Here is a 13,332-nt window from a genome sequence, read left to right as displayed (position 1 = left end):
TTCAAAAACCCATGCCCACACAACGGTTGGCTGGAAGATATACATTCGTCCGCGTCATGGGTACTGGGAATACGAGTCGACATAGAAGCTATTGCGAGTGCGATGGAGTCGTAGGCCAATAGGAACGGTGGCAATTCGGTTGTGATGATGGCTCTCATGACCGATCGTCCTGTAGACCCGAATGGCGCCGGAGAAATCTCGAGGGCAGGAGGGTAGGTGAGGAAAGGCAGTCCTTGTATGCAGGAACTGTGAACATAGTGGTTGTTACTAGAGTTGGTTTGTTTCGATGTAGAGTGATGTGGGGTATTGCAGGCGGGCTATCCGAAGAACGTCCGACTAGTTTATCCGTGCCTGGTGGTTCTTTGGCCATCCCCGCAGTGCTTGAGAAGGGTATTTGTTCTTTGATGCCGGTTGCCATTCCTCAGGGAGCTCCAAAGAAGAGTATAGCAAGAGACGGAGTATAGCGTTAGAGGAAGACAGGTCATGTCTGGGGTAAGAGTGGGGAAGAAGCCACGAGGAAGCTTAAGTGGCGTATTCAATGGGCGTATATGATGCTTCGAGCCGTTGGATCGCTCGAACTCGCGTCCTCGAGGCCTGTAAAGGGTACGCGTTAGTTAGTGTGCGGAGTCGGAAGGAGCTGGGAATCCTCGCCCACGGATAATCGTCTGGGAAATCATTAATTCTGAGGCCAAGATTGGAGATCGATGTAATCGAGTCGGCTGCGAAGAAGGGGTGCCAAATTGCGATCATGGGTAGCGCTGTGGATAGGCCAATCAAGGGAAACGATTTGGTCAAGATAATAGTGTGGGTCGCACCCTGTCGCAATTCGACATATGGTCACCACGGTGTACGCATCAAGGGAGAGAAATGCAGCCATGGGACCATGTTGAGAAAGGGCTTCGTGAAACTTCGTGGGCTTCCGTCTAGAAACCCCGGCCCAGCTCCAGCGCAACTCAGTAGAAGAGATTTTGTATGATAGTCGGCCCGCCAGCGTCTTGTTCCGCGCCTTTCAGTAATACTTCTGCAGCATTGCTTTCCTGCTGGGATAAGTTGAACTGGTTAAATAATCAGCGCCGGGGATTTGTAGACGGGGTGAATTAGAGTCTCTTACCCGGTGGCCTGTACACTTACACATCTATATCCTGGGAACCACAGCGGCCCAGAGGTCTCACAGTCAGATGAGTGGGAACAAAAGGGAACACGGATGCTTTGCTCTGTCTCGCATGGTGGAGGGGGAGGAGTTGTACCAGAGGCCAACGCTACCTGGCTACGTAGGCCAAGGCATAGGAGAGCCTCCGTGATAACATACATATAAGCAGCAGTTCACGAAAGATACGTCGCGCCTTTCCTGTTCTTCGGAAACAGTGGCGCTCCCATGAATTTGAACATGGTCATGCATCGCTCGAGCTTGCATATGCAATCTCGCTCAAGTTCAGGAAACTGGGGTAAATCTGTTCGGATGATTGAGTTTTAGTGGTCATAGGTGGATATTGAAGATGAACGACCTTGTTCCCAACTACGCCAGAATATTCAAGAATTGATTGGTGGATGTGGGCGGTGAGAAGGGATGACTTGAGGAACGTTACACGCGGCGCGTTGTTTGTCAGGATTTGTTTGTTGGTGTAACCCCCTAGAGTCTCCAGCACCGGTCACGGTAACTCCTGGGTTTGCTGTTGACGACAGCGACAGCAGCGCTCGCTTTTCTTCTGCTTTCTGGAATTGTTTGCTAGCTTAACCCCAACGGCTCTTGTGAGTCTCTCCCGCCATTTGCTGTTCTTTTCTCGAGCAGTATTGTTGACAGCGACGCTCAGCGTCTCGACCGACGACCAGCGACAACCGCAACGACCAATCGCTTGTAAACCCCCAAGCGCCCGAATTCACCAGTCGACCCAGCAACTAGTGTTGAAGAGCATATCAACGCCAGTCGATTCTTGGGATCATGTCATCATCAGCCTCCTCATCAGCCCAACCAGTTGCTGGACCAAGCGGCCAGCAGAACGGCGAGAATGACGAGCGAAACAGGTGAGCAGCATTGCAACACGCGTTTATGGCAGAATCTCAACATGTATTGCCCTGTTCCAGTGTCGTCATCAAGGTCGGGATGGTTGGGGATTCACAAATTGGCAAGACAAGTCTGATGGTCAAGTACGTGGAGGGCAGTTTCGATGAGGACTATATCCAGACGCTGGGTGAGTGTTATTCGTTCTCAGTTTGTGAACCGCCCTGACCCGTTCTCCAGGCGTCAACTTTATGGAAAAGACAATCTCTGTACGGAGAACAACCATCACTTTTTCGATATGGGACTTGGGTGGTCAGCGCGAGTTTGTGAACATGTTACCCCTCGTTTGCAACGATGCGGTCGCAATTCTGTTCATGTTTGATTTGTCACGAAAGTCGACATTGAACTCGGTCAAGGAATGGTATAGGCAGGCTAGGGGTTTCAACAAAGTGCGTAACTTGCCACGGTTATCAATTCAGCCCATTCAACGCACTCTCTTCTAGACTGCGATTCCCTTCTTGATTGGAACAAAGTTCGACCAATTTGCAACCTTCCCTCGGGACGAACAGGAAGAGATCACGAAGCAGGTGAGTCAGGCCTTATGCATCAGCATTTGCATCACGGCGCAAAACCCTTGGTCGTCGTTGCCCGACAACCATGATTGGCGCCACCGTTTTGACCAATTGACTAAAACCAATTCTTAGGCAAAGAGATTTGCAAGAGCAATGCACGCGTCCCTCATCTTCTGCTCGACATCGGCCTCGATAAACGTACAGAAGATCTTCAAAATCGTGCTCGCAAAAGCGTTTGACCTGAAATGCGTTATTCCGGAGATCGAAGGCGTAGGAGAGCCTATATTGATCTACGTTGACGTCTGATTCGGTGAAAGAGGATGAAGAGACGCGGGCGAGATCAGGTCACTGTTTCCACCGCCCACCCGTAATTCTGCAAGAGCGAATGGAAGGAAGTTGGGGCTCGGAGATTGGTGGAACGGAAGATCAAGTGGGATTGGGTGCTGTGACTCGCTGGTTGGGTGGACGCTGAAGGTGAGGGAAGATGGTCGAGAAGGATTTCTGTCGAAGGTTTACACCCCGAGGATCCCGACTCTCCTCCGCCCTCATGGGCACAGCGGAGCGCAGGACTGTCGAAGGAAACCAATGTGCATCAGGGACCTCGTTTCGATGGAGACCGAGTTGAAGATCTGCGGCAGAGGGGTTGTATCTTCTGCCGTTGAAGGACTGTTTCGATCTACGGAAGTTCTTTTCTCTCCCTTGCCTTTCCTCACCCATTGCTTCCTGCGTCAACGAACACTGACCTTTCCATTGGTTCTGCCTTCCTCGTCTTCTTCCCAACCCCTTCCCCCATACAATCCTTTCTCTCCGGTGGACAGCCTTCATTGTCTATTTCTTTCCTTCTATCTTCTATTATTTCCCCCGTATTAATAGACACCATCATCTGTCGTCCATTGTAATTATTCTCCTCATCCGCTCTCCTCGTCTCTCATATCTCTCGCTTTGTCGTCGTCGTCACCTTGCTATATAACCCTTCTACTGTTCACTTCCAACTTTGTAATTCTGGGTCTTTCTTTTCGCTACTTGTTTTACTACTCTTAGTTTTCTCCGTCGTCCCCTTCTTTGGGGTCGATGTCCTGTTTTAACCTTTCTAGTCGGTCACTTCTTACAAGTTACTCCCTACTACTACTTAGCACTATTCACCAAGGATTTTTCTTTTTCTTCCTTTTTTTTATCTACTTAGTACCCTGTCGCTCGCTGCCCCTCGCTGTCGTTTGCAATCTCATCATCCTGTGTCGCAAGTAACCCTTCCCCCCACCTATATACAACTTACGTACCTACCACGTTAAAATATAACGTATACTTTCTAGCGTCTTTTTTCCTCCCCTTCCTCCTTTCCCCCTCCCCAGGCCTTTCCGACTGCACCCGCCTACAATGCCCCCCGCTTTCGTCAGTCATCCGCTCATCCTTATCCTACTTCCGAACGTCACGTCACCCCACCTTTTATCCTCTTTTCCGAATTCCAATGGATGACGACGCCACCCGCGGTACATACGCCTTTCCCGCCTCTCCTCGCCCGTTCTGGACTCTTTGCAATTGAAGACGCTATAATGTGTACCACCCGCTGCCCCCCCCCCCCTTCCACCGATACCCCGCCCCCTACGCATATACACCTTCTCATACCTAAAAACCGTAACTGTCGCTGTATGCATCCTCCCTGGTACTTATACCTCCTGGTTTTTAAATATGTTATTTGTGTTATGGACTTCCAATTGAGTGATGTTTTGAGAAAGGGGGACGAGCGAGTCCGGGAGGGTAGAGTCGTTGGCTGGGCCAACTGGCCGCCGGCCAGGCCCTGCAGGGTTTTGTGGAGTTGAGAGGCATTGGCCTCGCCAAGTTACTTATGGCGGGAGTACTGTGTCCCAAGGCACCCGCCAGACTTAACGCGCGGGACTGCTTTAACTTAGTCTGGATTGAGTTGTGTGGGTTGCAGTAATCCCCGGCTCCGGCGAGAGCATTACAGCGACGTCGACTGTAGTGTAGGATGGAGCAGATATCGACTCGACGGACGGTGATGGTGGCTGACGAGATCGTCCTGAGAGGCGTCCATCTTCAGTCAAGTGGAATGAAGATGAGATACTGAGGACCAAAAAGCCCTCATGAATCGGGGCAGTAGATGATCAAAAGATGGGTTGCAGTTGCAGTAGTACTAGACGAGCGAAACGTAAGTAGCTTTGAAACGAATGAAGTTATTAATGGTTAATGATTGGCCGTTCCGTAGGTATCAAAGGGAAGAGGACAGGAAGGACGCCTCTTACGTCCCAAGTAGAAGAAGGCGAAGAGGGACAGGAGGGTAAGTAGGTATGGTGGTAGACTAGTACCTCTGGATCAACAGCGGGAGGGGTCGATGGAAGCCGAAAGATTTAGATAGGGATCCGGTGGCGAGAATCACTGTCAGTTGGTGGCGACCGTGATGGAGCGCAAGTGTGAGGAGCAGGTGACGCGACGCGGGTAAGGCAGGTAAGGGCGCTTGAGATGGGATGGCTTGGGTGAGGCTGGGATGAAGGGAGGATGGTCGCGGTGGGGGCGTTACCTGTGCTCCTTGATCTGACGAGATTGTCGCCTGGAGACAGAGTGATGAAGAGTAGTCAGAGTCCGATTGGGTAGATAGAAGAGGGTGAAGCAGGAGGGGTTGAAAATGGGATGTGGGGTCGGGGTAAAACTGAAGCGACGGATCCGATAGGTGTAGCAGATGACCAGAGGGAAGGACAATAGTGATCTTGATTGGACCGAGTGGAATGCAATACCAGTATTGTACAGCGTTGAAGGAGTGCTGAGGCAATTTCAAGCGGGAGTCAACCCGCAGGAACAAGGTGATTTCCGGACAGATGTTGAGGCGTTGGTGTCGCAGGTGGCGACCGTACGTATCTAGGTATAGCATCTTGAAAGTGTGAAAGAGAGGTCTTGTGACTGAGCAAGCGTTGGACGTGAGAGGTCGACAGTTTGAGTCACAATTGAGGTAGCGAGACGGCATCCATCCGGACACGTAGTACCTGCTGCTTCTTTTCATGAAAAGTATGCGCTTGCTACCGCGAATTTGCGAAACCGCATAGTTTCTTTGAATTGAGAACTTTGCTCAGATGGGTGTTTGCCGAGAGCGCGGTCCGGTGATCTGGGACTGCGTGAGAGATCGGCCGAGGGTTTGCGCAAAGGGCAGCGTTCAAACTTCAAAGCGGAATGTTTTTGGTTCTGAGCTTGGTCTGAGCCGGATCTGAACGTTGTTGCTCGTGTTTCGGCAGAAAGGCAATAATGGGTCGGAAGGCCCAACACCGACATGTTGGGATTGGAAAGCTGGAAAGTTGGCCACGGTTTCTGCACCCACTGGAGGTCCGATGACCAGGAATGCATGGGAGGACACCCGGTTAGCCAGATCCGACAGAATCTTGACTGTTTGCGCTATACATTTTACTCGTGTGAGCTGAATCAAACCATACAAGAAAGAACTCTGCATACCTTTCTTGTAAGCTCCCCGCCTCGAAAGTCGTAGCCCGGATACATCGCGGATAATTCCTGGCAAGAAGCTGTGGCAGCAAGTGACAGTTATTCTGAAGTATTAGAGTAAGATCTGAAGCAGCTTACGGTCTATAGACTTCTGATAACAAAGGCCTGATTCGACTAGTCAGGTCTAGTAAGGAACAAACTGACCTATAGATAAGAGTATCACGAGGAAGAAAAGTCGTTGTAGCAGGCCTCTATCGATGTGATTATGTCACGGATGATAGCCGTTGTATGTTTGAGGCAGACATCGACGTTCTTCGTCGGAGGCCCACATGTTTCGGCGTAGAGGGACGTGGAAGTAAGCTAGAAACTGCGCGATCTGGAATTGAGAAAGGTCCGAGTGGCTTCTCGGATGGTTAGATAGTATTATGTTCCAAGAGTTCGCGGGCTGTCAGGTGTCTTCTAGATACACGCTGCTATCTCGTCCCAAAGAGGCTTCTTGATTGTGCGGTACGGTCGTGAGTCCTCTCGGTTGTCTTGGAAAGAACGACAAATGGCAATTCGCGGTGTGGAGCGAGGCAGAAGACGCGTTGAAGATAGAATTTAGGTTTCGCGTTGAATTGAGTGAGCCCACATGTCCCTGAGAATGAATCTGGAGTAACGAAAAAGTTGGAAGCAAAAGGCGAAAGACCGAAAACGAAGTTCGGGGGTCAGCGATGGTTACCGTGGGAGCCGAGTCCGGATTTGGCAGAGTGCCACGTTTCCGATTCGGCAGGCGGTGGGTGGGCCGATCGCCAAAGCCGAATGAGGGGTTCTCGTTCTGCATCGTGGACATGGCTTCGTCCCTACCGCCTACTGGAAGGGCTCTACTTGTCATCCTGCTCTTGTGCTATACGTCTGACCTTGAACTCGCTTAGACAGGGTGGATATGGAGACCACCACCGTCTCCATAATAGGTTCTAGTCAACCCTGTTTGAGATGACAACACTTGGTCGCGCAATGAACCCACCCTGCAGTCCTGTGCCCGCCCAGGGGCCTGCACAGCACACCTCGATCTTGTTGGGAAATCCACTCGGAGTTTATCTCCGTTTCGGCACGAGTACAAGATCAGGGCCCACTTCTTTCGAGGCAACATCTCTCTAGCTACCCGCCACTTGACCGGGATTCGCTTGGAAAAAAAAACTGTGTCTTGAAGCTAACAAGAAGCCTCAACTTATCTCCATGCAAATCACTTCGCGACTCCCACTGACTGCCGCAAATTTCGGTTATCCGACACATGGCCATGGTCGTCCGTCTGATTCTATCGATCTGTCTCCCTCTCTCGTTTTTGGTCTCTGTCGTTTCCCAACCAATTTAGCTTCCTCAGGCATGCGACCCGACCCCTTCGAATGCTAATCTTTTTTGCCATGTGCATTTTTTTTCTCTCTTCTCTCTTTGCTTTCTTATTATGGATGGGATTGGCCCTGAAAGCGGAAGCATCCAGTTTTCCTTTTCTTGACTTTTTACACATGGGCTAACGTGTCTTTCCCATTCGATCGATACAAATAGGCTTGAGAGTTGGGACGGGTTGCTTCACTAGCCCATCCCCCTGCTAGAGGTTGTCTCTTACTACCTCTGTGCCTACGTCTCTTCTTCTTCGCTTCTTATCCGTCGTCGTCGTCGCCAATGTCACCCCCTTCAGCGCTTTGGCGCTATGTCTCCATGGCGCTCGTCGTCCTCACCGGGCTCGTCGTAATCTCGGATGCCACCCAGATCATGCGTCGTCCGCCGCAGTACAAGAACAGGCCGAACACCTTTGCGATGGAGCGCCAGCCCAAAGTGCACACCCTGTCTCGACGGGCGACCGGCAAAGCCAACTTCGCCTACTTTACGAATTGGGGTATCTATGGAGCCAATTTCCGTGAGTACTGGTACCATTCATCGTGGATTGGATTGAAGGCTCTTATGTACTAATGGGTGTGCATCTATGTAGAACCGACGGATATTGTTCCTGACTATATCACCCGTGCGTACCTGTTCTGACATGATGCGTACATAACCCCGTTCATTCTCGCTTATGCTCATTTTGCAGATATCCTCTACTCGTTCGCTGATACGGATGCAAGCACTGGTGCCATCAAGCTGACTGACCCCTACTCCGACGAACAGGTATGATTACAGGATTCTCTTGCTTACTTGGGTTTTACTGACCTTGACTCTTCCCTTTCCCTACGCCGATTCTAGAAACGGTTCCCTGGCGATACATGGACCGAGACGGGCAACAACCTCTACGGCTGCCTGAAGCAGCTTTATCTCCTCAAGATGAAGAAGCGCGACCTCAAGGTCCTTTTGTCTATTGGCGGGTGGACGTACTCGCAGGCTGGTACGTGTGACACCGCTGAGCCAATTTATGGCCCGGTTGTTGACAAGTTGTGTGTTTATGTATAGGTCACTTCAATTTCGTCACCAACCCTACGGCGCGTGCAAAGTTTATCAGTGACGCTGTTCAACTGATCGAAGACTATGGGTTTGATGGGATGTAAGCCGGCCTCTTTTCTACTTGGATATAAATATGTACTGACATTTTTGGGGGTAGTGATATCGATTATGAGTACCCCTCGACTCCTGAACAGGGGCAAGGCCTCGCGGACTTGGTCACCTCCCTCCGCACGGCCCTGACTCAGCTCGCCTCGCGCAAGGGCGAGAGCAACCCGTATCTGATCACCGCGGCTGTGGGAGCTGGTCCCGCTGGGTACTCCAACCTCAAGGTTGCGCAGATGGATAGGGCCATGGACTACTGGAACCTTATGGTGCGTGCGCTTCCAGTCTTTACTAGTACTACTACTTGGTAGGCCTCTTTTGCCCCTCCCGGGCGATAGTAGGCTTATTAGAGTTTTTGAATTAACCTATTTTACTTACCCTACTTTTTGCTTTGGTTAGGCGTACGATTATGCCGGTTCGTGGTTGACTTGGGCGGACAACCAGGCCAATTTTTATGGTGGAGCGAGGACGGGGTATAGTACCGATGCGGCTTTGAAGTGGTACATCTCCCAGGGAGCTACCAAGTCGAAGATCAATGTTGGTGCGTTACGCTTTTTTTGGTTGTCGCCGTGCCTTGCTTCGGTTTTGGCGGGCGTGGAACGCCTAAAGGCTAAAGCTATCTGAACCGGGTGGCTGATGACGTTGCCCTTAGGTATGCCCCTGTATGGACGTGCCTTCCAGAATACCGACGGCCTTGGTGCACCTTACTCTGGTGTAAGTCATTTATCCTTTTGGTGAAGACTTCTCGGCTGACCGTGACTCGCGTCGTTGGTAGATCGGACCTGGCACGATCGAACCTGGCATCTACTCCTACAAGGCTCTTCCTCGTGAGTGACTCCCCTCCCTGCCTTTCCAATAATTCATTGTTGACTCGCCTGGGAACGTAAGTCGCCGGAGGGCAAGTCTACGAGAACAAGACCGATATGACGAGCTACTCGTACGACCCCGTGAAGCGCGAGCTGGTTTCGTACGATACGCCTAACATTGTCCGCATGAAGGCGATCTATGTTGAGAAGAACGGGCTTGGTGGGACTATGTTCTGGGAGGTACGCAATGCGCTTCTTCATCTACTACAGGATCTATTCCCTTGCTAACTGCGACCCGAATCTCTAGCTTTCCACTGACAAGGTTGGCTCTGAGTCGCTCGTTGCTGCTGCTGCGAGCCGATTGGGTGCTCTGGATAGTACGCCTAACCACATCAAGTAAGGAATTGGTTGGTTCGTTTTGGGGGTTTAAGCGTGGATCTGACTTTCTATCTCCCTCTCGCAGGTTCCCGAATAGCAAGTGGGATAACATCCGGAACAACATGTCTGGTGGTGGGAGTACCACTACTGCCCCTGCTCCTACCCCGACTGGTGGTACCCCGGCGCCTACTGGTGGACCGTGCGCTGGTGTCTCTGCTTGGAGTGCTACGGTACGTACTAGTATCGCCCCGTTCAAGTCTTCTGATTCCTGACGGTTCGGTTGCCGCTCCCCTTTTTAGACTATCTACACTGGTGGAAATAGGGCTACTTACTGTAAGTGATAGTTCTCGGTCTTGGATGGAAGAGGGATGGTGTGCTGATTGGGTTCTGTACTACAGCTGGTCGACTTTGGACTGCGCGCTGGTGGACACAAGGCGAGACTCCTGGTACAGGTGAGTTGATTAACCAGTCCCTATCTCTCCTTACCTAGTATGTATACTAACGTCGCTCCTCCCTTTTCTATTAGCCGAAGTCTGGACCAACAGCGGTGCCTGCTAAACCGACCTAACCTGCTAGCAAGACGGCTGGATACATATACATATACACGCCCCTCGACACATACTAGCCTAAGAGTTTTTTACGACCGATTTACGACGCGTTTCATGACTTCTCTTTCCTATACTATCCAACAAATCCACCCCTCAATCTCGATTCGAATTGCTCCCTTTTGGAGTTTCTGTTCTACTTAGTCTGTTCTTAGTTTCTTTTGTTTTTTATTCGAGATCCCCTGGTCGAATTTCGTTCCTTCGCGCAGCTGCCAGTGCCAGATACTACTTACTACATACTATCTATACCCCTCCCCTCTCTCTCTTGGCTAGCTATCCTTCTTCGGTATCTGCCTGTCTGTCTGTCTGCCTCCTTCGAGAATAGAGAAACCGAGAGTCGTTTCTCTAGATTGCCAGCAGTAGTAATACTAGTACTAGTACCCAGTTGTTCTTTCATCTTTATCGGTTTTTTTTATTGAGTGGTGGTGGTGGTGGTGGTGGTGGTGGGGTGTTGAAGTTGTTAAATGCTTTCGAGTTATTACTTACTTTTCATGAAATCGAAGTTCGAATTGGATTGATGTTTTTCGTTCTTCGTCAGGGGTATTTTTGAACTTTTGAAGTGGTGACCCTGCCAGACGAAGAACTGTGACGGCATTAGGCGCCCGGAATGGTTGATTCAGAGGGCTTGTGCCAAACATGCTTGGGTGCATTGTCATTATCCCGTCTACCAACCCCTTCTGCTTCTGCTTCCCTCTTGATTTAGGCGCGACTCTTGCGAGGAAAGGGGTATAAAAATGGTATACAAAAAGAACTAACTAAAAAGCAACAAGAAAGCGAAAGAAATAGAAAGGCGTGTACAATGACTCAATCACGGTACATAGAAATTCCATCTCGTCACCCAATACCCCATCTACCCCGTCACCTCTTCCTACGTCCTCCTCTACCACATCAACACACTCCCACAACACCACTCAAGTACTTATCACCACATCGGCGCACCCGCACCCGCACCTCCACCTCCACCTAACCTCTGCATCGGCACCGCGCCAGTGTTATCCCCACTCGGGATTATAGAAGGCGGAGGCCTCTCGAACGGGTTGTCGCGTTTCTCGGCTTCGGTTTGGAGGACTGTGAAACCGGAGGTTGTCTTTGCTGCGCGGGGGTTGGATTCGTAGCTGTGGGAGGGGAGGGTTAGTTTTATGCAGTCCCGAGCGGAAGTGGGGATTGTGGGTGTGTTTTAGGAGGGAGGGAGTGGAGGAGGGGAGAGGGGAGAGACACAGGGAAGTGAGAGAGGGAGACGGAGAGAGACGAGGAAAAGCAAGAGGCACTCACTTTCCATTCGCATACCAATCCGCAGTCTTGCCCGACCCAGCGGCACCAGGTTCGTACTGCGAGAGCGGGGTCCGGAGGATGTGTTTGTGCCCGTTCTTGTATTGGAGGAGGGAGTAGATTAGGGTCCAGAGCGTTATTGCGAGGCCTGTGTGGTGAGGTGGGGTTGTGTTAGCGTTTGGTGATTTACGAAAAGAATTATTTTGGGAAGAGGATTGAAGTTGGGGTTGTATTTCGGTGGTAAAGATTGCAGTGGGCGGAAGCGAGGGAAGCGAAGGGGCAGGATGAAGGGACGTACACATGACGAATACGACCCAGGTGAATGCTTTGAGAGTTTGAACGTCCTTGCACCATGCTCTATACGAGGGGTAAGCTGTTCCAGGAAGGTTTGATGCGGAAGGTGAATGGCATTCATGTGGAGGCGGGTTGGCAGGCGGTAATCGGAGTGCCAGTAGACAGAGAGAGGATTAACCGGAATGCGAGTGGGGACAGAGGATAACCGGAATGCGGGTTGGCAGACAAGACAAATGGTGCAGGGAAGTATACGAGGGCAGGGGCAAAAGCCTGATTAGCGGAGGCACGACAGGGATGAGATGTGAACGCACCAAGTGAGATCTCGTTGCACTGCGTAGGGATGTGCTGCCATCGCGAGGTCGAGAAAGCGTTGAAGGCTGGGCGGTGGACAGACAACCGGTCAGCGGGGCGTTGAGAACGGGCAGAGGACGATATATTCTCACCTAGCCAGATGATAGTGAGGATGCCGAGGATGCCGCCTTCGATGAGTGGGACCCCGATGGGTGAGCGCAAGGTTACAAAGTCGAGGGCGAGCCTGTGAACGGGTGCATTGGGGGACGGGTAGTCGTGAAGTCGGCGTTTAGATGGATATGGTCGTTGTTGCGGATAGTAGGTGATGTGGGAGGCGTTGAGAGTTGGAATTGGTGTTGGGGAGGTGGTTAATGGCTGATATAGTGACAAGGGCGAGTGAGTCCTTACATGATGAACAAGACGACTAGTGTGATGATTGAGATTACGAGTGGGAACAGGTCTGCTACGTCTGCGGGTCGGTACGGGCCATAGTTGTGTTCAATGTCGGGCAAACGATCCAGTTAGCTTCGATAATGGATTCGTTGGGGCAGGACGCACAGAAAAAGTCATGGAACTTGTTAACTCGGGTGGCGAAGACGATGACGATGATGTTGAATAGGAATAGGAATACTGCACAACGGGGACTATCCGTGAGTTCGAAGTGAATAAAGAGGTAAGAACAGACGCACTGTGGCTAGCCACTTTCTTCTTCCCCAAGTCTGAAAACTCTGCCACCATCTCCTTTCCTGAAATCTGCTATTAAAACCAACCAAAAAAGCCCGGAAGAATTCAAGTGTTGTCGCGAAAAGATATGGATATTAGGCGTCAATGTGTCAAGGCTCGCTCGACTTATTGCACCTCGGAACCTATCCTTCTTCAGGTACGAGCAGGGGTGGAAGAAAGAATAGACGTTGAATGAATTAAAGGCGCTGAAGAATTGAATTGAAATGAAGGGGAAGAAAATGAATGAAGGAGAAAAAGAGTGGAAAGGCGCAACAAAGGGAGTGCGATGCGACGGCGGTTGTGACTTGCTTGCCAGTGAGCGTTGGGTCGAAGGACAAAGTGATCCAGTCAAAACGTGTTTGGTGCCTCTTGGCAACATTTCCATTGACACCGATCCCCGACTTGACATCACTCCTCAGCGCTCACCTCCAACCATC

At 50.9% G+C, this 13,332-nt stretch overlaps 5 protein-coding genes across 5 annotated transcripts; 2 read left to right on the top strand and 3 right to left on the bottom strand.

The window, feature by feature from the left end:
* Positions 1-522: 522 nt before the first annotated feature.
* On the bottom strand, positions 523-750 carry CC1G_15436 (hypothetical protein; the record flags this gene model as incomplete). The annotated part of the gene is made up of 1 exon (XM_002910113.1): positions 523-750. One exon carries the CDS (start codon positions 748-750, stop codon positions 523-525), a length of 228 nt encoding a protein of 75 aa, XP_002910159.1.
* A 1,189-nt stretch (positions 751-1,939) lies between these two features.
* On the top strand, positions 1,940-2,877 carry CC1G_09922 (small monomeric GTPase; the record flags this gene model as incomplete). Its single annotated transcript, XM_001834979.1, has 5 exons — positions 1,940-2,022; positions 2,083-2,189; positions 2,240-2,448; positions 2,503-2,586; positions 2,704-2,877. 5 exons carry the CDS (start codon positions 1,940-1,942, stop codon positions 2,875-2,877), a joined length of 657 nt encoding a protein of 218 aa, XP_001835031.1.
* A 2,854-nt stretch (positions 2,878-5,731) lies between these two features.
* On the bottom strand, positions 5,732-6,844 carry CC1G_15435 (hypothetical protein; the record flags this gene model as incomplete). The annotated part of the gene is made up of 4 exons (XM_002910112.1): positions 5,732-5,967; positions 6,025-6,092; positions 6,236-6,372; positions 6,734-6,844. The coding sequence occupies 4 exons, from the start codon at positions 6,842-6,844 to the stop codon at positions 5,732-5,734; spliced, it is 552 nt and encodes a 183-aa protein (XP_002910158.1).
* An 866-nt stretch (positions 6,845-7,710) lies between these two features.
* Positions 7,711-10,271, top strand: CC1G_09921 (class V chitinase ChiB1; the record flags this gene model as incomplete). Its single annotated transcript, XM_001834978.2, has 12 exons — positions 7,711-7,909; positions 8,081-8,157; positions 8,233-8,371; positions 8,437-8,527; positions 8,585-8,798; positions 8,929-9,070; positions 9,418-9,575; positions 9,643-9,731; positions 9,799-9,943; positions 10,013-10,046; positions 10,112-10,165; positions 10,240-10,271. 12 exons carry the CDS (start codon positions 7,711-7,713, stop codon positions 10,269-10,271), a joined length of 1,374 nt encoding a protein of 457 aa, XP_001835030.2.
* Positions 10,272-11,042: 771 nt separating this feature from the next.
* Positions 11,043-13,209, bottom strand: CC1G_09920 (hypothetical protein). Its single transcript, XM_001834977.2, has 8 exons — positions 12,862-13,209; positions 12,731-12,802; positions 12,581-12,641; positions 12,325-12,416; positions 12,193-12,258; positions 11,886-11,960; positions 11,591-11,735; positions 11,043-11,433 (listed from the first exon to the last, which is right to left on the bottom strand). The coding sequence occupies exons 1-8, from the start codon at positions 12,908-12,910 to the stop codon at positions 11,241-11,243; spliced, it is 753 nt and encodes a 250-aa protein (XP_001835029.2). The 5' UTR covers positions 12,911-13,209; the 3' UTR covers positions 11,043-11,240.
* Positions 13,210-13,332: the final 123 nt, after the last annotated feature.

The sequence above is a fragment of the Coprinopsis cinerea genome, assembly GCF_000182895.1.
Source record: "Coprinopsis cinerea okayama7#130 chromosome 12 map unlocalized cont3.12, whole genome shotgun sequence".
NCBI lineage: Eukaryota > Fungi > Basidiomycota > Agaricomycetes > Agaricales > Psathyrellaceae > Coprinopsis > Coprinopsis cinerea.
The sequence above is the reverse complement of the archived record's forward strand: the minus strand, read 5'-3'. Positions and strand labels throughout refer to the sequence as shown.

Bases quoted from the DNA above. Each gene is read 5' to 3' on its own strand.
- CC1G_09920 (XM_001834977.2), bottom strand. From the start codon at position 12,910: ATGGTGGCAGAGTTTTCAGACTTGGGGAAGAAGAAAGTGGCTAGCCAC. The intron at 11,736-11,885 runs GTACGTCCCTTC...CTCACCACACAG, and splicing joins CTGGGTCGTATTCGTCATGT to GCCTCGCAATAACGCTCTGG. The intron at 11,434-11,590 runs GTGAGTGCCTCT...CCCCTCCCACAG, and splicing joins GATTGGTATGCGAATGGAAA to CTACGAATCCAACCCCCGCG.